General features: G+C 40.5%; 1 protein-coding gene across 14 annotated transcripts in view; it reads left to right on the top strand.

Moving 5' to 3' along the window:
• Positions 1-25,348, top strand: part of CELF4 (CUGBP Elav-like family member 4) — a 716,695-nt gene that overhangs the window by 405,633 nt on the left and 285,714 nt on the right. For all 14 annotated transcript variants that reach the window (XR_011905957.1, XR_011905956.1, XM_072358990.1 and 11 more), the window contains exon 3: positions 5,001-5,049. Coding sequence is in view for 12 of the 14 variants with exons in the window: in XM_072358990.1 (XP_072215091.1) it covers positions 5,001-5,049 (49 nt within the window). In the remaining 2 variants the exon portion in view is untranslated. The remainder of the gene's footprint in view (positions 1-5,000; positions 5,050-25,348) is intronic.

The following is a 25,348-nucleotide window of genomic DNA, read 5'->3' on the forward strand; positions in this document are numbered from 1 at the left end:
GAGAAAAGGCCCACAGCATCCCATTCTGCAATACCATGGATTCACATTTTTCTGTTACACACCGCCCATGATTTCTAACACAGGGAGTTTGAGACACAAAGGTTGCATGATGCTACACAAGTAACATAAATGTGAATAAAACTCTGATTCTTCATTGCTATTTCCCACCTCTTTGAAAACTGGGTCTCTTGCGTGTAACCAGAAATTCAAATTACATTTTCTGGCTCTTATCTAAATCTCTTTCTCCCTCTGTGGACCTCAGCACAGCTCCATCTTGGCAGTGATGTTGAGTGAGGCCCTTTCAAATTGTTACTGTGGCCAAAGAGGCCTTTGCATTGTGAATGGGGTATTCTGGGACCATAATGTTGGGAATCTTATAAACACTTCAAATAGATAGATGTTCATGTCTCACACAGAGTATGAACATTTTCAGCTGTGTCCTAAAAGGCAGGAGAAAGGCTACAGATAAACTCATGCCAGATTAATAGATACTAAAACAGTGTACTTCTTTCACTGTGATAGCTCAACAGGGATAATCTAGAATGAGAATTCATGATCATATTTCAAAGGAGAGCATCTGTGGGCAGAGGAAGGGAGGACCACTGCAGCAAAGAGAAGTGTAACAGTTCCTGGAGGATGACCTTCCAGATTTTGTCCAGTCCATCTGTCAGTTTAAATACTGGATTAGCCTACCTAGTTCTTTTTCCCTGTAATGCCAAATCTCTCTTAAAGATTTTTTAGTGATATGAATCACTAAAAGTTCACAGCCAATCTCTAGTTCCTATGATCCCTTGTGGCTGCCTATGACATTAATCGGATTTGCTGATTGGCATTGGTATTAACACTTTTCTGTTTTCCTCAAATCTGGGGTTTCTTCCTCTTCTTTGCCTGTTTGGGGCTCTTCTGATGAAAACTATGAGTTCCTGCAGAAAGGCTTATATGAAATATGTAATTCATGACTGTATTGACAGCTAGTAGCACATATATTTCATGACACTGGAGACATTTAAAGATGTGGAAGTTTCATCAGTGAACAATAGTAGCTGCCTTGGATTTCCCGAGCTTTAGGGCACTGAAACATGTTTGTAAAGCTTTGTGTGCTGATTCTTTCAAAAGCAATTCTACCAATTCTAGGTTAAAGTTCTCCTCACAGTTCCAGGAAGGGGCATCCTCACCAAGGGATACTGTCCACCTCTAGTGTAATGACCTGAGTTCGTCCCAATTAACTGAACTAAAGACAGTAATTTGAGGTCGCTGTCTTTTCTAGTTCAAGGCAAAGATGACATTATACAATCACATTTACTCCAGTATTTTCCTCCTGTTGTGAGCCCAGTTGAGTGCCACAGGACTATTCTTCCACCTGACACACTCCCATTGTCCACCAAGACAGGACATTAGAGATATCCATAACATTATTCCCAAAAACACTTTTCAGAGGACTGCAGTTTGGAGTAAAAAAATAAAAATAAAATTGTTTCTTTGCACAATGACAGTTCGCAGCTGAAGAATAAGTAGAGAGCTTGAACCTCTAAATTCCTTTCTCTCCAAGCATGCATTTCCCAGGCTGGGGAGAGTACATTTTATTTCTCCACTTAGTCTTTCCCTGTTCCCTATGCCATCTCCCTGTTCCCAGGGTCTCTTGTGTAAGGAAATAAAAAAGAAAAGAGAAAGAAGAAAGTTCCATCGATGGAGGAAGGAAACTTAATTATTTTCCACTCAGTGTTTCTCCCCATAATGGTTATCTTTCATGTCAAGATGATCTCAATTTGTATTATGGGCTCTGTGCATACAGCACTTTCTCTTTGGTCTGTAAAGAAATTGCCAAGTGTATAAATCAGAGTGCACATTAAATGACCCTAGCCTTTTATTTATCAATTTTCCCAGCTTCTAAACCCAAAGAAATAGGAAAAAAAGTTTAAAAAATAAAATAAAATAAAATAAAAAGTTACCTAAATATTTCTTTCTCTTATTTTGCTAAAAATTTGATGTTCTCATCTGACTTTTGTGAACTGACCATATCTAGTTCTTCACAAGTAGGGAGAATTGTTCAAAAGGCTGATGCAAAGCTCACTTGAATTCAGTGGGGATTTTTGTAGCTGTTAGCACACCTCCTATAAATTCCTACCTTATGTGACCACTCCTCTTTCCAGCTGTCTGGAATGCAAGTTCTCACTGTCTTTGAATAAGCTGCAGGGACCTGTATGTTTAACAGATCTTTAAGTGGCTGCAACAGCTAGGTGCTCAAGTGTGGTTATAAGAGGGCTATGGCAGGATATCCATCCTGCTGACGACAAATACATTGCATCTGGCTCTGATAGTATCTTGTGATAGCTGTGTGTGTAGGACAGATCTTTATAGTTGCAGGCTGATGTGAGGTTTACCCAGTACCAAAATCTTTGTTGTTTTTAGCAATTAAACTGCCTGGAGTTTTCTAGATGGTGCCAGCATATTGAAGAGTAGAAATTGCTCAGTAGTGTCTGGAGCCACTGATCCATCTTTTTCCAAATGTGATTCTAACTATAGTCAGTTTATGGCTAAGTACATTTTCCTCTCGAGACAACAATGCAGAAGGATCTGTGAAGCTCTCCATCATCTTAACCTACTTGTCAGCCAGTTTGATGACTTTTTATTACTAAATATGTGTTCAGAGCAATTAGAATAAATCTAAATGATTACGAACTACTTTCAAAAAAGAAAAAAAAAAAAAAGAAAAAAGAAAGAAAGAAAGAAAGAAAGAAAGAAAGAAAGAAAGAAAGAAAGAAAGAAAGAAAGAAAGAAAGAAAGAAAGAAAGAAAGAAAGAAAGAAAGAAAGAAAGAAAGAAAGAAAGAAAGAAAGAGGAAAAAGAAGGAAATTAGGGGAGTAAAAACAAGAACAAACAAACAAAAAACAAATTAAAAAAAACAACAAACAAGACAAAACAAAACAAAAAAAAAACAGATTTGTTGGCCAGCTGCACTTAGCCACAAAGAACTGAGGGGCAAAATCACCTCTACTGCGTTCTAAGGTCGTAGAAAGACTTGAAGAGAAGCACGGAGTTGCTAGAATAATAAGATATTTTGAGTATTACATAGTAGTTGTGCCTAGATACAGACACCACAGCTAAAAAGGTTGCAAGTCTGTTGCTGCAAAGATAGCTGGTATGAAATTGGTGTTTCCAGTGTTTTCCAGAGAAAAGAGATAATTCAGATCTATGCCTATTTCAGACTGACAAGAACTAGGAAGAAAAATTGTTATCCCTGCATTTGCAGGCCAGACCCAGACTCCCCCACAAAGCTCCATCACGACTGTTCCTCTTACCCCTGCTCTGAGAGAGCACAGAGTGGTGGCTATGGTTAATGTAGTTTGCAGTCAAGGCATGTAGGGCAATTCTGAGCACCTCTGCCTGGAAGCCAGAACAGCTTTACTGGGCCTGCTGCAACTAATGTGGGATCCCAGTGGGAGTTCTCATTCTGTTTAAACCCCATCTGCCTCCTTTTTATTTATTTATTTATTTATTTATTTGGGGTGGGGGCGGGGGGAAGGGGGAATGGTTTGTATGTTTTGTTTTGTGGTATGAGAAGGCATCCTGTGACACTTAGCCAATTTTTGGTCTAACTTTATTGGGTAGCAGTGGGTTGGCAGATTCCCATTGCCATGTTTGTATGGCTTGGAGGAAGAGTTAGGAAAAGGCTTTCAGATGGAAATCTTGGCTGTTTCTGATCTGGTCTGCATCCTCAGCTATTAATAGCAGAGGAACATCCTCATGTCTGTGCATCAGACATTGAGATAGTCACTGGCAGTAAGGATGCTTATGAACATGCACTGCCACTTCTTCTAAGACTGTGTTTCTGGGTGTAAGGAACTCCTTTATGGTCAAGGACCTTTTTCGATGTGACAAGAGATAATAAGAGAGGCAGTGATGGGAACCAAACCTGGCCAGTCACACTAACTGTGCACAAGTGACCTTCTGTCACCAGCACCATAAAGGAGGAAGAGGATTCGGCCGTCTGTGTTTCTGTTTACATGAGCCCTGTGAGCAAGCACGGCTGAAAGCAGCCATTGGCTGGCAACCAGTGTTACTTACCATGTCAGTGTCCTGTCTGTCTGTGCTATTTGTGTGACTCTGGGAATGTGCTCAGCATTGCTACATGGACCTGCAGAGGGAAAGAGGCAGCTGGGGCTGAGACCCCAGCTCCCAGGCACCATGCTGGGCCCTCGTGGCCAGGCAGGAGCTGTGCTGAGCCAGAGTATCTGAGAAGTCTGCTGCACTCTGCACCTCGCAGTGGAGACACTGGAGTGCTGGTCCTCAATGTTTACTTACAGGAACAGAGCAATGGGGATAAGTTAGAGAACAAAAAATCCTATTTTCAGCATAATGGGAAGATTTGTATATGTGCATATAATGATGTAAGGAAATGATGTAAGAAGGGAAACGTGTTTGAAAAAGCAAAAGAGGGAGAGGGAGGTTTTGACTGACTTACTGTGCCTGTCCTCAGAAGAAAGTCTCAATAGGAGCGCTTCTATGAAATAAGCAAACTAGATCCAAGTACCATTCCCCCATACTGCTGATAGTCATACAGCCAAACCTCCTTCTGAGCCAACAGCTGAGCTGAAATTTACTTTTCAATTATGTTTTCTCAAAAAACCTTTGCAATTAAAGTTTCACCGAACCCGTTGTTCTGACAAAGCACTTCTGTTCTCACACAATAGCATTTTCAGAAGAAACTATTAGAAATTTTAAAAGTTATGTTTAAAATTTCATGACCCAAGTGAAATGAGTCAGACCTCTCTCCTGGTGTGATTCAGCAGAGGCCCTGTCAGGTAAATGGGGTGGCACTGAATTACCTCAGACCAAGAAGCTTCTCAAGCAGCCTGTGCTCTGTGGTCACTTATTTGCTTACTAATTGCTTTTTTTTCCTCCTCACAGAGTGTATTCTTGTGCTTACTATGATGCATGACTCTAAATATGAATGCTCAATTCCATTGTTAAATATCTGTCTCTCTTTGTTTTCTCTTACAGATGAATAGACCGATCCAGGTGAAACCAGCGGACAGCGAGAGCCGAGGAGGTAGTTGACTGCATTGCTTTCAGCTACAGTGCTAAGTATAATTGTTGTCTCTGGCTTCTCTCAGGCAATGTGCTGATCAATTAGTAACGTAATCACTGCCAAAGAAATTCCCTCTGCAGCAAAGATTCTCTTTATTAAATCTCCTTTACTTCGTCTCGCTTTCCTCATATTCAATTATTATTTGATTTTAAAAGGCAGGCAGGTGCCAGAGATTGCCTGAAAAACAAATAACTGCCTTGTTAAGAAGTGAAGCATCAGGCACTGACTTAACAAAGTTTAACAGCAGTGACGGCAACATAGGCTTTTCAGACCTATGTTTGGCTGAGCTGCAGAGGTGTTTAATGCAGTTAAGACAAAGCAGACATTTACGATTTATCTGGCCAGGTTGTTTCTCCTTGAACTGAAACAACTCTGGTCTTGGACAAGGTAAATTGTGAAGAGTTTTCTACACCTGCATCAGCTTATGTAGATAAACATGTTGTGGAAGCTGAAGACTTCTTTTAGTAAGAAGGAGTTATTTGGGATTTGTAAAGGTGTAGCTGGAATCAGGAGCTGGTCTTTATCTTTTCCATCCTGCATGGTGGATTTGGAAGGCTTTGCTAAGTGACCATTCAATTGATCATTGGCAATAAGGTGTTTCCTGTGATAGGTTTTCTTCCAAAACTGATTTTGTGGTACTACAGCATACTTGTTCGGTAGGGGTCTGTTTGTCAGATCAAATACAGAGCTCACTAAAAATGGGTAACATGATCAGTTATGCAAGACAAGTTTTCACTCTATTTTCTTCTATTTGCATATTTATGTACATATAGATAAATATATAAATATTATTTATATGTATATATATGTATATATAATATAATGGCAAGGTACTTCCTTCTCTATAGCTATCGCCTTGGCTGAAAGAACAAACAAACAAAAAAACTGGAGGCTTTTTTCAATATATGCAGTTAAAGTAGTAGTGCTCAGGTATCATAGAAATATGGGAGTAGATGTTGTCATCTAGTGGTGATCTGGCTCTAAGTTGTATGAAAACTCTTTAATTGTCAACATGGACATAAACTCTTCTTCATTTATGTGACTACTATCTTTGTTTTTGGCATTAGTGGAAATTCCCCATAAAAGGAGCAAAATGCCCAACAGACAAAAGGCCCTGAAATTCTTTTCCTTTTCAGTTGAAAGCTTTAGATTCCAGAGGCTTTGACTGCATCAGTGTGAGGCTGAAACTCTCCAGTGACTCAAGTCATTGGAAGACTTTGTACATAGCTCGTAGTTAAAGGGCTGGTGTCATGGAGTGGTGAAACCAGCAGGTTGGCAGAGGCTCTGTAAGGAAGAGCTGTGGTGCCGTGTAATTGCAGAGCAGGGCAAGAGCTGAATACTGGAAAAGTGCCAGAATGCCCAGGGATAAATATGGCACTTCTGGAGTCTCCATAAAGTAAATTCAGGGTAGTTTGGCTAGTAGCATGCAGAAAGCATTCAACAGGCTCTGCAGTGGCAAGTTCTGCTATCAAGGGGCACAGCACTTTTCTAATCTGCAACAAAGCATGTCACACAAGGCAGCATCTTCTGGTGGTTTTTAACAGAACAGTCAATTTGCCCCCTTTTCCTTCCCCTCTGAAAGATCTGGCTCCATGTCTTAGTAGGCGTGGGTAAGCCATGGGCAGTTGTCAGTGCAGATCTCCTGGGGGAAAAGGGAAAGGCTCAGCTGCCTGGGCAAATGAGGGGACATTATGCACATTCCAGTGGAGCTCGTGCTGACAGCGGGAGTGAAGGGAGAGCCTTTTGTCTATTTAATTAGACATACCAAAAAATAATAATTAGGCTGGCCAATTTGCTCAGTGCGCCTACAGGGTATGTAGCTCCCAATCACTTTTTTTTTTTTTTTTTTTTTTTTTTTTTTTTTTTTTTTTTTTAATGCAAATCACTAATAGAGAACACATGCCTGGTTTTCTGGGGAAGGTTTTCAAACTCTTGCTAAGAGCAGCTGCTTTCAGGAGGAGTGGATTGAACCGCAAAGGGCTCGGGTGGCAGTTTGATTCCACATTATCTGTCACACCAGTAGTTCCCTCTCCATTGTATTTTACCTAATTATCTCCCCAACACACACAAGCCTTGTCTCTTTCTACCCACTTTGCTTCCGTATTTCTTCTGTCGGTGGTGATCATAATGTAGGGGCCAAACGTGTGTGCTCATCATTGGTGTGAAAGACACATTGTCCTAATTTCCCACTGTCAGGCTGCCTGTGGGCTGGTGATGTTTCAGAACGGCATGACTCAAGGGCAACTATGGGAGAAAAGAACAATTGGCACCCAGGGGAGGCATTGTATGAAAACTTACGTTCTCTGTGAGCCCACCAGTTAAAGGAGTCAAGGCAAACAGAATGCTAAAAAGGAGGCTGTGTATCTTAGGAGCACATCAAAAGACTTCATTAGGGCTGCAAGATAAAGGTCAACTTCAACAACAAAGGAACTTAAGTTGTAGCTTATTATACCCAACCCATGTATCAGGATGGGACATGGGGGAAGGGGGAGGGCTTGGAAGATGAAGCATCTCTTCTGTACCGCACGGTCTGCTCAAAGCCCACGCTCTAAATACACCCCTGCCTTCTGACACATAGGGAATTTTGGTGCCAGGTCAAGGTATTAAAGAGAGGATGTGATGCTGTTTGAACCTGTAGTTTAGAAAGAGGCTGTAACTGGAAATGATGAGCAGTGTTCTTGAGGCAATGAGACTGTGTTTTACACAAGGACAAATACCCACATTTTGTTGAAGCATGAGCCCTTGACTTTCCCAGTAAGATCTCCCAAAACCCAAAGCTGATAGGAGTCTGGAATTCACTCCAACATGAGCAACAAAAACAGAATCTGCTCAGCAATTTTTTCTCCCTTGTTCTACAGTCTGGAATTCATTGGTCTTTAATCCCTTCTGTGTCTTGATTCTCAGTTGAAACAAAAGTGAGTTTTGTTGGCATTTGGTGTATGTGAGTATGAATTTAGACTATCAGACCATCTAGATTTGGGGAGGAATGCAAAATGTTGCTTGGCACAAATTTCACTCATCCCAACAAAATGGAAATGCTGACTGCCCCTTATTAGTTTTGCTGTTTTTATTATTTTGTCTGTTAATCCCCATATTGGACTCAGAGCAAGACAAAGAATGCAATCCTTTTCAATAAAAACTGGCATTATTTACATTTGCCTAATCTCACAAGACCTAGAAATGAATGTATTTTCAATACATTTCTCTTGGGAAACAGTCTAAATTAATGGGAAAATTGTGCATCTTGCATTCCTGCCTGTTTGTGTGTGCAAATGCTCAAGCTGCAGAATGTTACATGGGAGTATTTCTTCTATCAAATGCTTCATGAGGCTCCAAATATAGGAAGGTCAGAATCATTTGACGTTTCATAAAGACCTCAGCAGTGATGGGATTGATAGAACATAACAAAAAGGCAAAAATCCTGCATTTCTTTCAGAAAATTCAGAGTGTGATTAGCTTCATTAAGGATATCTTAAAATCTTTTTCTGGCCTTTGTGCTGCCCAAAATTTATTTTGATCCCACAGAAGCTATTTTGCCATGTGTTAGCTTGTCTGACATGTTTTATGCATGTAAACTAAAACCAAACCAAAACAACAAACAAACAAACAAACAAACAAACAAACACCTCCATGTTATATTCTGAATAAGACAAATCCCAATTAAATGGACGGAATTGTCTACTTCATTCATCCTGTTGATGACTTTACTTTAGTTCTTCTATTCTTCTATAATCTTCTATTCAGCTCTAAAATTAGTTTTGTAGATATCAATGAATTAAAGTTTTGCAAACTTAGGGAAAGATTTCAAGTGTGTTTTGTGGTTTGGGGCAAAAGTTTGGAGCCATTTCTTATTTTATTCACAGTATCTCTAGCTCTCACTAGACAACTCCTGCTGCAGCTGGCAGGGTTAACCTGTGATAAACGCAGCCCTAAGGTCCCACTAGCTTGTTCTGGAAGTAACATTTTTTAAAAGGAAAGGACTCTCTTGCTACTCTAGTTACACTCTATTAGTGATGCTTAGATGCGCCATTGCCTCCACATTCCTCTCAAAGGACAGGGGAAGGTCCATAAAGGAAGGCATGTAAAGGCACACAGTGTGCTGCCCAGGCTTGGTGCTAACGTTTCTACCCAGAAATGCTTCACAGTGGCTTCTGGGTCCTCCTGTATTTTATGAAGGAGTTACAGAAGGTTCCTGGACTAAAGAAAACAAACAAAAAAAGCCAAAGTCCAAAGTCGCTTAGTTGAAAGGCAGCAATGTCCTGCACAGAGGGAGTAGAGGGATTTGCAGGAGACCCTGCAGTTCGTCACATTGCAGTGCTTTCTGCGTGCAAGACTTCACAAATCTACAAAAGCCTTTGTGTCTGTTTGTGCTTGCAAGAAAATGTGTTTGTGTATGTTTTGCGGAATGCATGTGCAGTGTCTTTTTTGTCTGCTGCTTAGGGAATGTGATAGCAGCTGCTGGAAGATTTGGACTGTCATATTTCAACTGGCTTGCATCATTTCTCTAGCTGTTATTCCATGTGCAAGCTCTGAAATTATCTGTTTGGTTATGGTTTATTCCAGCTTCAGAACAAAATGTCCAAGCACTCACTCACAAAATGCAGCAATATTGTGGTGCTTTGCTCATGCACCATGATCTGTTTCTTTTTATTCCCTTCCATCAGCTCAGCAATGATGATGGGGCCAGAACGACCTCTCTGCAGTTTATAAGGCCTATTGTCTTCAGGGACAAAAGTCTGGATCTATTTCTTATTTCATCTGTGGCATTTCTAACTCTCACTAGCCCTCTGCTGCAGCTGGCAAGGCTTGTCTGTGACAAACGTAGCCCCAAATTCCACTCACTATCTGGTATTTAGCTATTTTTCATTTAAATATTCAGAATTCTATGGCTTATGCTATTGGCAAAAATGTCCCAGGAAGCTTCCTGTCCAGATACAAGCCAGATGCAGGCTAGGCTAACTGCTGAAATCAAACATGACTGTCTTCAGGTTGGTTTGGCTTTACTCTGCTATAACAAAGCCAGGTGATATTATTTCCTTCTTCTCTGGAATTGCTTTGAAAAGGCCTTTACACCCACCAGGAAGATGTGAAGACAAGAGTTAAGAGTTAATAAGGAAGTGGCAATCTTGCTGGAGCTCAGCATCTCCTCTCATGTACTTCTCAAGGTTAAAAGCTCTTACCCATGTGCTAGAAGTCCAAGTCTGAAACTGTGCACACATCAGACTTGTACTGTCTTGTTCTTTTCTATGAATCACACATCTTGCCTGGGATGCCAGATTCCATGAAAGCCATTTTACTGGCAGTTCACTGACTTTTATCTTTGTTGAGCTTCATTAATTACTTCCCATCTCAGAAGATGGAAAGCAGAATGACAAAATGTCTTCTTTCCAAATGGTGTTCCATTCATCCCAGTTTTGCTTGGGCTGCCCAGATTTTTCTTCCTCAGTTCCTTCTGTCCCAGAGCCATTCAGCAGGACTAGGCAGTCAGCACAGGCAAAACCCATGGAGAGATACTGTTCTCTGTTCTCACCACTAGTCAGAAATACCAAAGCTGATCTTTCCTGAACACATCCTTGGGGGCCACCATTAACTTAACCAAAATCATAATGAGCCCAGTAGTACTCACCCAAATCTTTTATAGCTCAAGCTGTGGGTGGCACAAGGAAGTTCTTGTGAAGATCACACAGAACATGTGTGTCACACTTTGCTTGATGCACCTTGATATCATTCTGGGAGGCAGCCTTCTTGCCCTAGAGTTTGGAGAAGAACCCACAGAAAGCACTAGCAAAGCACCATTGTCAAGGTGGGCACTGAGGAGCAGCTCTCTGAGATACAGTCCATTTATGAAATCAGTTTGTCTCTCTGCCTATTTGGTCATGAGCTGGGGAAGAATTTGGACCTGGAACCACAAGGACCATCTTATATTGCATTGGCATGAGCATCTCTCTGGCCCCTTCTGGCCCATATTTCATGGTTTCCTTCCAATGAAAACAGGGATTCCCTGAGTCCAGGGCAGAATCAAGAAACTCACCCATACCTGGGCTTCTTCTTTTCTCTCAGTCAAGTCTATGAGAGGCCACAATCTTTCAGAAGCAGAGCTGAACTTTAGACCCCAGTGCATGTGATGGAGCCTTCTACAGCAATGCCACTAGGTGTGAAGGAAATCTGTCTCTGGTTTTCATTCCAGAACAAAACATCTCTTAAAAATAAATAAATAAATAAAAATTCATGGTGTTTTTCCTTAAATCCTAGGATAAGGCTGATCTGGAAACAGGATTTTAGTAGTCATGGAAATCTTCTCTTTCTAGCTGTGTTTTGTCATAGCAGATGATGAGAAATGAAAAATATCCCAGTGTTTTAGAAATTCATGACTGCACTGCCATACTGAGGGCTGATTCCCTGTTGTCTTTGCAGGGTCCTGTTTTCAAGCAGGCAGAAAAGACCAACGGTGCTGCATGCAAATGGATCAGTTAACTCAAAGTAGACTTGGGTGACCCCATTTGTGCTGTCTTCTGTCTGGTAAAACTTAATTCTGGGGGAGAAAAAGGGCTCTAGCTGATCCTTACGTGTAGTGTTTTATATTCGATGACAGTGCTGTAGGCTGATGTGCTCCACTCCATACTCACCTGCTGAAATTGTACAAGGGAAATGAAACTTTGCTTCACGTCTGCCCTTTTCCATCGTGATTGAAATCGATGGAAGGGTGCCCATCAATAGGAACTGGAAGAGTTCCACAGGACATTGTGTTCTAGCACATGTCCTCAGGACAACCTTTTTAAATGAAGCATTAAGGGAATAAAAAAAAAAAAGGGGGGGTGGGGGGGGGAAACAAACAAAACCAACCATATTGCACATTTTTCACATAGCATCTGTAACCTAGTAGTTTAATGACAAGGAGAAGAGCCTAGAGCAGAGCCTAGGGAGAGGCTGGGGAGCTCACTGCCTTGAGGTTCTGATGTCAGTTCTTTTCTCTGTTGCTGAGGTACCACACAACTTTTGATCAATTATGTAACTTTGACTCCTTTCTTCTCACTCTTTCTGCATTGCCTGCTTAGGATATGATATGCTTTTATTTGCTTATTTCTTGTGGCTAGTGCCTTTGGCATTCAAGCAAAATGGGCTGTCAGTGTCATAGGGTTAAGACACCAGTGAAAGCTTGTAGTTGTGCCCAAAATGATGTGTACAGGACCAAAAAATCCAGCATGGTGTATAACTGGATTCTCTGTAACAGAATAAAGATGGAAGAAGTGTCGAGGAGAGTGGAGGAAATAAAAAACAGAATTCCATAAAAAAAATTCTGCCTTTGTAAATACAGCTCAGCCTCCTAGGTGAACTCGGGGACACATTACAATCCTGCTATCTTTTTTTAATGTAAAGGTTGCTTGTCAATGGGTTTTTATACAGCATTAATAATACATTTATAGATACGCTCCACAATTAATTGCAAAGCATTTATGGCACTGAACAGTTAGAATGCATTATGATAATCACTCCTCATGCATTGACTTTATTGTAAAGGTTTTGCTGATCATTATAATTGGCTTGTTATTACACAGGGATATAATAACACCTCTCTGTATAGTAGTTCATAGCACATCAATAGCAAATGCACTCCCTTTACTAGAAGCAATGCACATTTTATTAGAATATAGCTGAATAAGTGCAATCCATGTAGACAAATGAAGTTTCTAATGAACTGTCTCACAAAAGAGTTGAAATAACAGCCATTTATTATGTATTTTTCTATTGACTAACTTGTAGTTATGGTTACACGGACATCTCTTTAAAAAATGGTAGGCATGTTTTGCTGTTCTTTCAGAGAAGCATCTGGGGGAAATGGAAAGTATAGGCCATTCCTCCACTCGGTGCTGAAGAAAATAAGGGTGACTAATGTTCACACTTTACAGATTTAATTTACTTGTTCAGATTTTCCAGGCTTTTTCCCTGTGACTTTGGTCTGATAATCACAGGGGATCCAAATTTTATCACATCAAGTCCAAGCCAAGCTCCTAGGGGGAGCTTGCCTCCTTAGTGATGTACGAGCTTCCTGCACAGAGTCAACAATGAGTTAGGTGTGAGGTGTTTGGTGTTGTTCCTTCTCCCATTGAGTATTGTTTGCTAGTTTTTGTTTCTTTGTTTAGGGCTTTTTTTTTTCCCCTTGTATTTTACCAAGTGATATTTAAATGAAAATGCACAAGTCATCTTCTTCCCCATGCTGAAATCCCAGTATTGCTTGTTCCCGTACAAAACTCCATGAAGGATGAGCACTTAGAAGAGGCCTGATGTAAAATGTAATGCAAAGAATGACAAAAGGAAGAATGACTATTTAAAAAACAAAACAACAACAAGAAGAAGAAATAAAGAAGCATCTGTCAGAAAACTCAGTGATTGCAGATCACCCAGAATTGAGGTAAAAAGAGAAATATTTTATAAATAACAACAACAACAACAAAAATACAGTAAGTTCTCCAGATTTTCTCTCCTGCTTATCATTACTCTGAGATTGAGTTTGAGTTCTTTCTGGCAATGTAGAGCTGCATGCATCCACCACATACATGTAATTCATGTGTATTTATTTCTCCATCTAACTCAGAGTGTAAGCAACATCAACCTGATCACCTTTAAAATCCTGGTCCTGGATAAATATGTTTGTTTGTTCTAGATCTGGTAAGCTCAAACAACTAAACTGCTGCCTAAAGTATTACTCGGGTATAAACTGAGCTCAGCATTCAGAAAGTAATGCTGTGTTTCTGTTTGTTCATAACTGCCACTTGTTTACTGCATGCTTGCAAAGCCCTTTGACTCTTGGGTAATCCAGGGTCTTTCTGGAAAGTGGGTGTTACTGTGATGTGGGAACTAGGAAATGCCTGGACATTTTCCTGGTCAGTATCCTCAAGCCATAGGCACAGCAAGTTTGCAGTTGAGCAATTTAAACATAAAAATGCCTCAGCCTGTTTTGGTGTGGACTGAACCCCCTCTATCTGCTGAGCATTTTACTAGAGTTTTGCTGCTTGCCTGCTCAGATCCCAGATGACAGTGTCACAGCTCCCAAGAAGCTCTGAGACTCGGGAGATACTGGAGGCCAAGCAAACTTTTCTCCATGACATATTCTTTTTTTTTTTTTTTTTTTTTTTTTTTTTTTTCCAATTGCAGCATGTATATGAAGTCAATCTGGGAGGTGGAAAATCAGTATGTAAATAATTTGGCGCTGTGAGTAAACTAGTATCTAGCACTTTTACCTAGAAGTTGAGCTTCTTAGCTAGGATCCTTGGATTAAGGGCCAGAATAAATTTTAAAGAGGGATTTCATGCCACTGTGCTTAAAATGTTGTTTTTGGCAGAATTCACCTCATCTGGGCTTAGTGCTTAGATATTAAGCATGAAGTGAAAGCTAATTATGTTGGCTTCTGCTATGGAAAGTGAAGAGAAAGAGGTACCTCTAGAAGGTGATTCACTCCATCCTGAAACAGATGGGATAAAAGGTGCTCTGAAGTTTCCCATCTCTCTCTCTCCACTGAATCTGGAGTGAATTTATGGCAACTAACCACTTTAGGTGTCCTGCTTTTAGGCATCTGAAGAGAGGTAGGATGGATCACAACTTTTACTTGTATGTGTCTTAGTTTTCCATTTGTACCATAAGAATGGTGATATTTGATTTTTCTGAAACTCTTATTAAAGTATATTAACAAAAGGTGCTATGTTGGTTTCTGTCCTAAAAGCAGTCTCTCTCCATTAATGTGATTATTTCACAGTATTGAGAGGAGAATAAGATGGGTTGCATCCCAGTCAGCCTGAGCAATAGAGAAAATCTGATCAATTTTGATTCTTCCTTAAAAGCAATTTCTATTTGCATTTTTATATTTGGGGTTGTTACTACTCCCGTTCTTATGGCAGGAAGTGAACTCAAAATACTAATAAAAAAGGATCTCAAATTGAAAGCAGTGCCTAACATCTCTGTCTTTAAAATGTGAAAATGTGTTTTCATAATTAACAAAAATATTTTTATCTTTAAAACCAGCCTGTTTTGGAATCTGTGGTGGAAAATGAATATGACCCCTTGTAATATCATTTGTAGAGTGGTAATTTTCAAGGCAGCACTGCACTGAAACATTTTCCCCCAGGGAAGACAAACAGTTGGCTTCAATTAGTAAGGGACAGTTTCCTTTCTTCTCAATTTTAAGGGCAGTGTTGCAGCATGATCCTGCACAGAGGAAGCAAAAGCTGTAGAGTGGACAATAGATTGCAGCTTGAAAGACCAAGGCTTCAATTCTTGCACTGCTGCAGATTTTCTGCTGGACCTTAAAGAGATTACTTAGGATCAGGCTATTATGCTCAGTCCTTTTTGAACTGTTGACTAATATTTACCTTTAATTGTCTGAATATATACATATATATGAGTTTGGCCCAGTATCTTGCTGTAATTTCAACTTTCACCTATAAAATAGTGCTGGTGCTACAAGACCACAGGTATTAATGATTATCAGGTGTTCAGGTTCCCTAATCATTAGTTCCACAGAAGTAGTTTGGTTAGATAAACAGAGATGTTCAAAAGTATCAAATGTGTTACACTTCTCAAATCTCACATAGTCAGTGGGCCTTGGGTGTCTAAATATTCCCTTTGACAATCTCCCCAAATAATGATGTTCTTCTAAATATTTCAAGCTAGCTTTATGGGGCTGGTTCACTTGCTTTCTGTGGAATCAGGTCAGGCTTAGTCCTCTAGGAGATGCTGCCTACTCATACTGTGGGAACTGCAGTGGGACACATCCCAGCTGAAAGGGCAAATCAGGTTTGTTTCATAACGCAAGCTGAGATTTCCCAATGATTAGTACAGTACTACAAGAGAGTTAAAAATAAGGGATAAGTAAGTCAAGTGTATTAAGACTGAAATTAATCTTAAGATGCTTTCTTGCAGCAGCCTAGTATGTAGGATTTCACTGATAGCAGGATGCTTCTTGCACATGAACAGCAATATGAATGGTAATTAATTGCCCCAAATCTTTAATTTACCCATCTCTTGAGTTGTTGATGAATGGCCAGATGCATTGATTATAAACCACAAAATACTGACACTTCCAAGTAGCCATCCAATTAACATGAAATTATGTTGCCACAATATAAGTTATACTGGATGAATTGCTTTGTTGGATATTTTTATTCCAAGATGACTATGACTATTATTATTATGAGTAGCTAATGAAGAAGAGGTATGGGAGAATGGGCCAGAACCTCAGGCAAGCAAGAATGAAGGCAGTGTGAGCTTAATGACTTTAGAGATTGGACTGAACCAAAGCAGTCTCTCCACTCCCAACATCAGAAATCTAATTATTTACTATCTATCTTGCAGCAGTACTTAGGAGACCAGTTATGAACTACGACACCAGGTGTGTTGTAGAGAGCAGAACAGACGGAGGATCTTAAGAGCTTAGCCTCTAAATACAGTGGAGGAGATACAGGGTAGGATGCAGACCTCTTATTTAATGTCGTCCCAGATGTGAGAAAAAGTGCTGTACTGCATTGTAAAGCTGGGAATGAAACCAATACATCAGGCCAGATGTTGTGAAGTTAGGCTCTTCCTTGGGAAAGGAAACATTAAGGACAGTCTTCAAGCAAAGCTCTTTCTGGGGACATGTTCAATTATAAAACACAGGTGACATCCTGAATAACATACACAAGATTTTAAGTTACTAGCATGACCTCCTTCCTGAGAAGGACTTTCTTGTGCACTCACACTGCATACTTCTGGTTGGCACACTTGGTCACAGATGAGTGGGAAAGAAACTGAGGTTCAGAAGATGCTTTTGGGGCACACTACAGTGACAGGGAGGGGATTCTGCTACTGTGCCACTCACTGTCGCAGAGGCAGGTCCATGGGAGAAACAAGGATGCAGAAGGAAACTGGAATACAGCTGTCCCTGAATACCAACTGGCTCTTTAATGGGGAATTCTTCAAAGGGACTGGAGCCACCTAGAACAAAACAGGGGTCAAATAACACAAGAAGTTCAAATCCTGATGCAAGTATATTTCCATTGCTTGCAATGAGCTGAATTTATCCCTGTCTCTCCTTGATCTCAGTGTGTGATCCAGCACTCTTCCCTGCTATTACAGACAATGTGTTTTTTATTAGAGCCTGTAGTGTTCCCTGATTGAAGTTTGGACTTTGAGTGGAAAGGCCAAAGCGCTGCAGCGGTAGCTGTTCTTCTGGTATTCCATGCTAGATTAAAGGAAAATTAATAGGTTTTAGATCTAGAAGGAATCATTAGATCTCATTTAACCTCTCCCATAAACTGACTGTAAAATTTCACCCATATGTTCTGTGCTGAGACTTCTGCCTCGCATTTGACTGAAGAACAAAGAAATTTAACCAGAGAATGACACTTCTGAGGCTTCAGCATAACTTTGATATCAAACAGGTTGCAATTGCAGAGATGAACTTTCTAAGAAGCTTTTAATCATTAGCAATGTAACATCTTTGGGATTAATTACATGCAACAGAGTAGAGGAGGCAGGGTATGTTTTCTAATAACAACATTTTGGTTTGCAACTTGATTTGTGACATAAATGTGCATGTCTCAGTGCACACAAAGACACCCGGGGTAATGTTTTCCTTGGGCAAAGTTTTCCAGATTTTTCTAAAGAGACCCTAGAAAAGGCTCAGCAGGGGGATCCATAATCCTGAAGCTGAACAGGTGAAAATCTTCATTGTGTCTATGGACACAATGGAGTTCATTCAGAGCACTGAAAGGGAAGCTTCCCAGAAAGTGGATATTCACATGCAAAGGAAGCAATTTGCATGTCTCCTTCTGCATGGTCCCAGATGAGCAGTGCTGTCACTTCCCCCACAGCACATTTCCATACCAACACAAATGGTTTTTTCTCCTCGAGTTTCTCGCTTCCTAGTCTCAAAGTGTGCTAAGCAGGTGAGATATTTCCATTAAATAACTTATATGAAAGTTACGCTGTCTCTAGCTCAATAGAAATATCTCATCTGCCTTAGCAAGTGTCCACAGAAATAGGTCTTATTGAAGGTCGACAGACATTGTAGAGTAGCAGAATTTCCATGGGCAAATAATCAGGGGGAAAAAAAAACACCTCCATTTTGCAGACATTAGTAACATGCTGACCTTTAACAACATCACAAGCCTTCACTCTCTCTTTAAAGCATTATATCAATCCTTATGGGAAAAAAAAACTTGTAGCGAAGGATTGAAATCAGCAGTGGATCATAATGCTGGCTGTGCTATTCAATTGCCCTACTGTATTTAGGAACCATTTAATTCTGGCTATTTTTTTTCTGTCTTGAATCTAAAAAAAGAAGTGACCAGGCTGGCAGTGACATGTGATTAATAGATTGCACCTTTAGAAAAGACTTAGCAGAAGGAGATTAGCATTGCAGCCTATTATTTATTAATTAAATGCAGACACCCTATTTATACCAATGCTGATGACATTAGTTCGTGTCCGTGCTTTGGGACTGCATTATCCATCCGGTCTCCTAGCATAGTAATGATTGTTATTAAACCAGTGGTGGTTGCTGGGCTCCTTCTGTCTCTGCCTTCTCTCATGAGTAGAAAAGGACAGCCTCAAAACTGAAGTGCCCACCTGAACTTTCCATTTGAGTGTCTGCACTGTCACCAACAGCCTGGGTTACTTTGGTTGTGTCTCTTGGACTCTTTGGGACATCACTGTCTTCTCTGAGCAAAGGAAATTGGTGTTTCCCCATAGGTTATGGTTCACTGAAGATGAAGTATGCAAGGCAGTAAGCTGTGTGAGACCTTTTCTATTGTTTAGAGGAGACAGGATTGCATTAGTGAGCAGATATGTACCTGCAGCTGCTATTTAAATCAGCAGAATGGAAAAGAGTGATCACCAGTGTCATCATTTAGCTGTGCCAGGATAGAATATTACACTTCATATGGCTCTTGTTTTGATAAGCTGATCCTCCCACCTGCAAAGTGTTCAAAGGAAAGTTCTGAGGCCAGTCTGATGCTGAGGTTTCCATTATTTCTTGTATCTAGGCCCAGCTCCAATTTTTCTCTGTTTTCAAGTTCCTGGTGCTGCATGTAGGAGAACCAGCAAACAGACTGCAGGACTCTCATTCCACTTCTCTACCAGATGTGAATCTTGGGACAAGCGGATTTCTGTAAGTCTGTTTTCACCTGCACCACTGAAATAAAATCACTTCTAGAGAAAGAAATGCTGGTCCAGAAGACAGTTCTGGTATTTTGATTTGAGGAAGTAGTGTTGCACCAGCTCCAGTCAGAAATGAATATCTACCTGTCACTTGGTCAAACCTACTCTCATCACAAGCTAGCAGAGTTTATAGACCATGCAGGTTTTGCCCTCAGAGTAAGGTTGGAAATCTACACATTTATCATTTGACTTTCTTGAATGATTACAGTTTGAGTACCCAAAACCCAAATGCAGAGGCATATCATAAGCACTTATACTTGAGAAGGTCTCTTGACTGGTTGTAGCGTGTACTTAATGGTATCTTCTCAATGTAAGCAATTACTTTCTCTGTCAGCAGGACCTTTTACAGCCAGGACAGGCATGCTGGTCCTGAACAGGGGAAAGATTTTATCTTCACTCTGTGAAAATGTGTCTCTAGTGGTACAGAGATGAGATCAGATACCAGTGTGTACTCAAGAAATTATTTACCATTTGGACCAAAACCTACTCAGACTTCAGTGGCCTTTGAACTAAGGCCTCCATAGAAGATCTGATGAGAACCGTCCAAGTAACTGACCCTCCAACATTTTCCTTCCATCAGTTTGCTATTTTCCTATTTGGATTTTCTTCACTAGTCACATTCCCTCTCTGAAAGCCAAACACTGTAACAGCCAACAATTAAAAGTGAATATTGAAGAGACTTTCAGCATTATCTACACCACGATACAATCTGAACACATGCAAAAGACATTCAGAAGATGAATGAAGAGAGTGAATGGGCTGATTTATCCTGGACTGTTTCTGGTAGTGTGAAGTCTGCCTTTCACAGCCTGGTGAAGTGCAGAGACAGTTAGTGGATTTGCTACCAGGAAGGGCACGCATTTTGTTTCCACTCCTGCAAATGTATTTAGAGCTGAGATGTGAGCACAGGAAAAGTCCAGACAAAAATTCAACCACTGAAGACATTAAATGTAGTTTATTCTGTCAAGATAGTGTTAAGATAGGTAGAAACTTGCAAACTTGCATCAGAATTTTTCAGAAGGGTTTCTCCCTGCTTGTATATTCGACTTTTTAAAAATTCTTTTTCTGCCCTTCAGTTCTTGTAGCTTTCTGCAGTTAGACATTCATTTCTACAGCTTCAAATACTAAGCCAGTTGTGAACACATCATTTTCTGACCACAGAAATGAACAGAATAGGGTAGAGATGGACCTGGGGGACATTTCTGTCCTCATTCCTGAAACAGCAGTGTAAAGCTCCTCACCGTTATCCACAAAGAAAAGACAGGTAGAAGGATGGCATAAAAATGCATTCTACTCAGTTGGGTGATGTATGCTTGCCCTTCCACAGTTTTGTCAGGAACTCTCAAAATTTGTTTCATGCAAAATCAGACTCTTTGCCTTGTTCAGGGTATGGATGAGAAAACTGAGGTCCAGTGAATCATTGTGGATTGAGAGTGGGACCTCATTACATAGATCAGAGCAGAAGCTATGTAGTCATGTCTTCTCAGTCCTATTCAGTGTTCTACTTAAAACAGCCTTCTTACTTAATCATTTCTTCTTCTTTTCCCAGCTCAGACTGACTTGAATATTCTCTAGTCTTTTCTAAATGTTATAGAGGGTGAATCACTGGGCAAAGGGGTAAACATGAGGGTAACTTGGAGTGGAGCCCCCTCTGGGCACAGCCTCTTGGCACCCACACACATGCACCTTTCCTGTGGACGGGGAACATCTTGCTGCTGACATTGCAGGTAAATAGGAAATGATGGTGCTATCATACTGGAGAGGACTTAGTACCACTCCTGACCTCCCCGCATCCTCTGTGCTATAGGAATCTGTCATCACTAGGCTGTCAGTTATATTATCTCCTGCGTGCAGCCGTGCAAACACGCAGTAAAACACATACAAATGTCTGGTCACAAAAGGCTCAGCAACAGCTCTGTCCAAATAAAATCCTCTAAACAGTCAGAGAGTTGGGTTATTGTCCTTTTAAAGCTCCTTTAAAGGTTTGATTTTTTTCTTCCACTTTTTACATAAAGCTGTTCTACCTCCACCATCCAAATACCAGTAAATACCCCTGCAGCACAAACAAAATTGTGCTTTAGAGAAATTGTTTGGCTTCTCAGAGCCACGGCCTTGCCCTTTAAAATGAAGGGCATGCTTCAGAAAAGCTCCCCTTTTCTTCCAGACCTTTGCTTTCGATGCACCCGCAGCTCTTCCACCTTCACTGGTGAAGGTGTCCTATCTTCTCAAGCCCAGCGAGGACACTTGTCCCTGGGAGGTATTAACATGACATCTTCAAAATCCAAAAGTTGCTTTGGCATTAAGTTGTCATTGAAGAACCATCTTAAGAAATCAAGAGGAGGCAATTTGCTCAAAGTTATCCTATCTATTGGCTGGGACCAATAAAACTCCTTCTCCTTCTTTCCAAAGGAAATCAGGCTTGTATAATCAAGCTGTTTGTTAGTGTGTGCCTGGGCCCATCTATCAGTCAATCTGTCAGGGGCTCCTCCTTTGAGCTTTGAACCCACTGGGTAATTTAACCTATCGTTGATGGGGTGGAAGAGGTCCCAAAGCTATTGTGTTCCTATAAATTTCATGAAAATAGGCAGCCAAGCAGAGCAGAGAGTTCTCATTAGTGCTCATAAGCCCATCTTTTATTAGACATCAGTGAACTCATGGGGGTAGGGACATTGGAAGAGGGTTTACACATTCGGCTGCCCATGAAGCAACTTGTTTCAGTGTGTGCACTTTGATACCCTGTCAAGAGGCCTCCTGTAGTAACAGCTTCTTGGTTTTAACAGGATGTCAGACAGATCTCTTAGCTCCTTTCTGCTGATTTCAACAGTGCTTCACGCAGCAGAAAAGTCAGCCTGCTTGTTGCGCTTCCCTTCCTTCCCCAACCAAAACCATTGGGGAGAATTTCTGAGCATTGCTTAACAGCCACCACAACATCAGAGGTGGCTGCTTTGCAGTGAAAACTAGCACAGCCTTATATAATGGTGTTAGTACAGCAGCATAAAAAGTACTGTCCAAACATAAGCTAGTTACTGTTAAATCAGTCACATCAGATTGTCTAGACAGACTGCAGGGTTAAGAAAGGTGGGCGAGCAAATCTTATTTTTTGTTAAGATGATCCAGCTTGTATCAGTTTTTCTCCCAGACTCTTTTGCATTAGTAGTGTTGTATTTTGTCTGTTTTTCATGTGGAATAAACAAATCTGAGCTGTTACTCAAAGTATTTCTCTTCATCTCAAAGTGCAGGAAAGTGCAGTCTGAAGCAGATTTCCAAAGCCCAAATGTGTGGCAGTATGTATGACTGCAGGAAAAACGGTGTTTCAGCTTTAGATCTCGAATTCTTGTGCTTTTCAGGATGGAAGTTAAATCTCTGGGCATTACTCAAACATAATTCTGGACAGAGGTGTGCAGATGGAGATGTTCACAGCATATGGTTTAATGTACTGAGGGCAACCTATGGGTGAAGTTCTCTATCAAAGATTTTTGAAATAACACTCATATACCTTAGCTAAAAACCTCCAGGAATCAGTGGAATTTAAAAGCATACATGTATAAAACTAATTTTTATTTCAAGGAGAACAAGGAACAACATCTGGAATACACCCTCCAGCTTGCACCGGTGATATTGCAACCTGTTTTTCAAAGGGCTACTTGAAATCAAGGTCATGTCAGACTTACTGCTTTTCATGTGGATCAGAAAATGCTGTCACCCTTTAGTTCTTCTGGTCATGATTTTTCTTTAAAGTGTATACTTATTTGTTCTCATTGTAGCAACCTAGGTAGAAGAAAAGCCAGTTTAATTCTTACTTTCAAAGAAAATCACGATGATAAAAGGCTTTATTGTCAATTTGTCAAATTTTTGTTATTGATATTTAGAATTCATTTCTCAATTCTTTTATTCTCCCTCCCCCCTCCTTCCTTCCTTCCTTCCTTCCTTCCTTCCTTCCTTCCTTCCTTCCTTCCTTCCTTCCTTCCTTCCTTCCTTCCTTCCTTCCTTCCTTCCTTCCTTCCTTCCTTCCTTCCTTCCTTCCTTCCTTCCTTCCTTCCTTCCTTCCTTCCTTCCTTCCTTCCTTCCTTCCTTCCTTCCTTCCTTCCTTCCTTCCTTCCTTCCTTCCTTCCTTCCTTCCTTCCTTCCTTCCTTCCTTCCTTCCTTCCTTCCTTCCTTCCATTTTTTTCTACCTCCTTTTCTCTCTTTCTTTCTTCCTTTCTTTCTTTCTTTCTTTCTTTCTTTCTTTCTTTCTTTCTTTCTTTCTTTCTTTCTTTCTTTCTTTCTTTCTTTCTTTCTTTCTTTCTTTCTTTCTTTCTTTCTTTCTTTCTTTCTTTCTTTCTTTCTTTCTTTCTTTCTTTCTTTCTTTCTTTCTTTCATCTTTATCTCTGTCTTTCCTTCTGCTATCCAACTGCCTGCTTGCCTGCTTTCCTCTGCTAGGCAATATCATCATAATTTCTAGAAGCTGTAACAAGCAGGTGAAACAATAGAACCAGATTTTCTTCTTTTTAAATGATAGTGACTAAGCAGTATGTCCACAGAAGTTCTTAAAAGTCAGTTTGATTTACTGTGGGGTACATTAGAGCAGGCTTTGGTATACATTACCCTGACAGAGTTTGTGTGTATGGAGGACCAACAGGATGAAACTGCAAAAAAGCTGGTTGCCTCCCATTCTTGATGAATAAAAGCAGAAAAGAAGGAGAGAAGAGAGACAAAGGAAGCAAAGTGGTGACAAGGATCCTGTACAGTGTTCTTGCACACCATGGACCATCCTGGTAGCTGGATATCTACACAATGATGGACCAGGCAAAAGAAGACAGCTCTGCAGTGGAAAGTGTTGCCAACATGGCCTTTTGCAGAAGCTGAGGTTTATTTGCTGAAAACAAACCCTTTATGTGACAATCATTATGGGTAGTGTGGCACTAATAAGCCAACTTCAAATGAAGCAGCAGCTCTCTTTAAGTAAACAGAATATCTTGCCCTGGGATTAGGATACAGAGAAACCCTCAGCTGTGAGCCAGAGATGTGAAAGAAGGGAAGGCCTGAGCAAGGTACCTGTTGCCAAAGTCACCAAGAGAGGATAAATTTTATCTATTAATTTTATTGCTGCTTTTTCCAAAGCTGACTTAGTATTATATTAGTCCATCTGTATACTTCTGTTTGTGTACACAGATTCTGTGTTTCACATGTAGAAATATTGACTTATGAGGTCCCCAGCTGGTGGTGTATGTCTCTTCCCAAATTTCTAGAGAAGAGGGAGAAGATGAGGTATAAGCTTATTTCAAAAATCAGGTACTGGAAGCTGTCCATTGCAGCTGTTGTGTGCACCCTGAAAGGCAACTGCAAAAGCAGCTTAAATAAAAAGCAGGGAAGAAATCAACTTTTGTGTTCAGTTTAGTGAATGCGAATGAGGAATAGATGAGGAAAAGTTTCAGAAAGTCACTGTGGTTTATCACAAGACTGAAGTGAGAATCAAGTATGCAAGGCATAGCCAGAGGTCATCTTCCAGCTTTGAGTGATGGCATGTGGGTACTCAGTACAATCTGAGACTGCTAAGTATGAAAGAGTATAAAAGTTCATTTCAGGTAATACCCCTTACAATCATGCAATACCCACCCAGTTTTTCGTCCAGATAGCCTCATTGTCTTTACCTGAAGATGGGGATGACATGAGGCATACCTGTCTCTAGCGTTTTCTGAATCCATGTGAGGAAGCAACTCAGGAAGAAGAGAAAGCTTTGCAAAGTTACCTGCAATTACCTAAATCTTAGCATCATTCCCCTTAGTACAGTTTCACTTGAGGGAAAATGACCTACGAGCAAAATCCCAGTCAAGCAGGTCAAGATTATAACCTTTGCCATCTGGCAGCACAGCCAACACAACGGAAAATCACCTTTGCCCTCAGCAGATGTTAAAACAGTGATATTACTTGTCTCGGTCTTAGATATACTGTAAGGATAATGTCCACCAACCCCTGTGAGATGGTCTTTGCTTAAGAGGTAGAATTGTAAAGGCATCCGAAGTCCGAAGCCCTATAGGAAATAATTAAATTTCTGTGCTAGCTAGCATATGATAGTGCTCCCTGAAAT

Source organism: Excalfactoria chinensis, chromosome Z (genome assembly GCF_039878825.1).
Source record: "Excalfactoria chinensis isolate bCotChi1 chromosome Z, bCotChi1.hap2, whole genome shotgun sequence".
In the NCBI taxonomy this organism is placed as follows: domain Eukaryota; kingdom Metazoa; phylum Chordata; class Aves; order Galliformes; family Phasianidae; genus Excalfactoria; species Excalfactoria chinensis.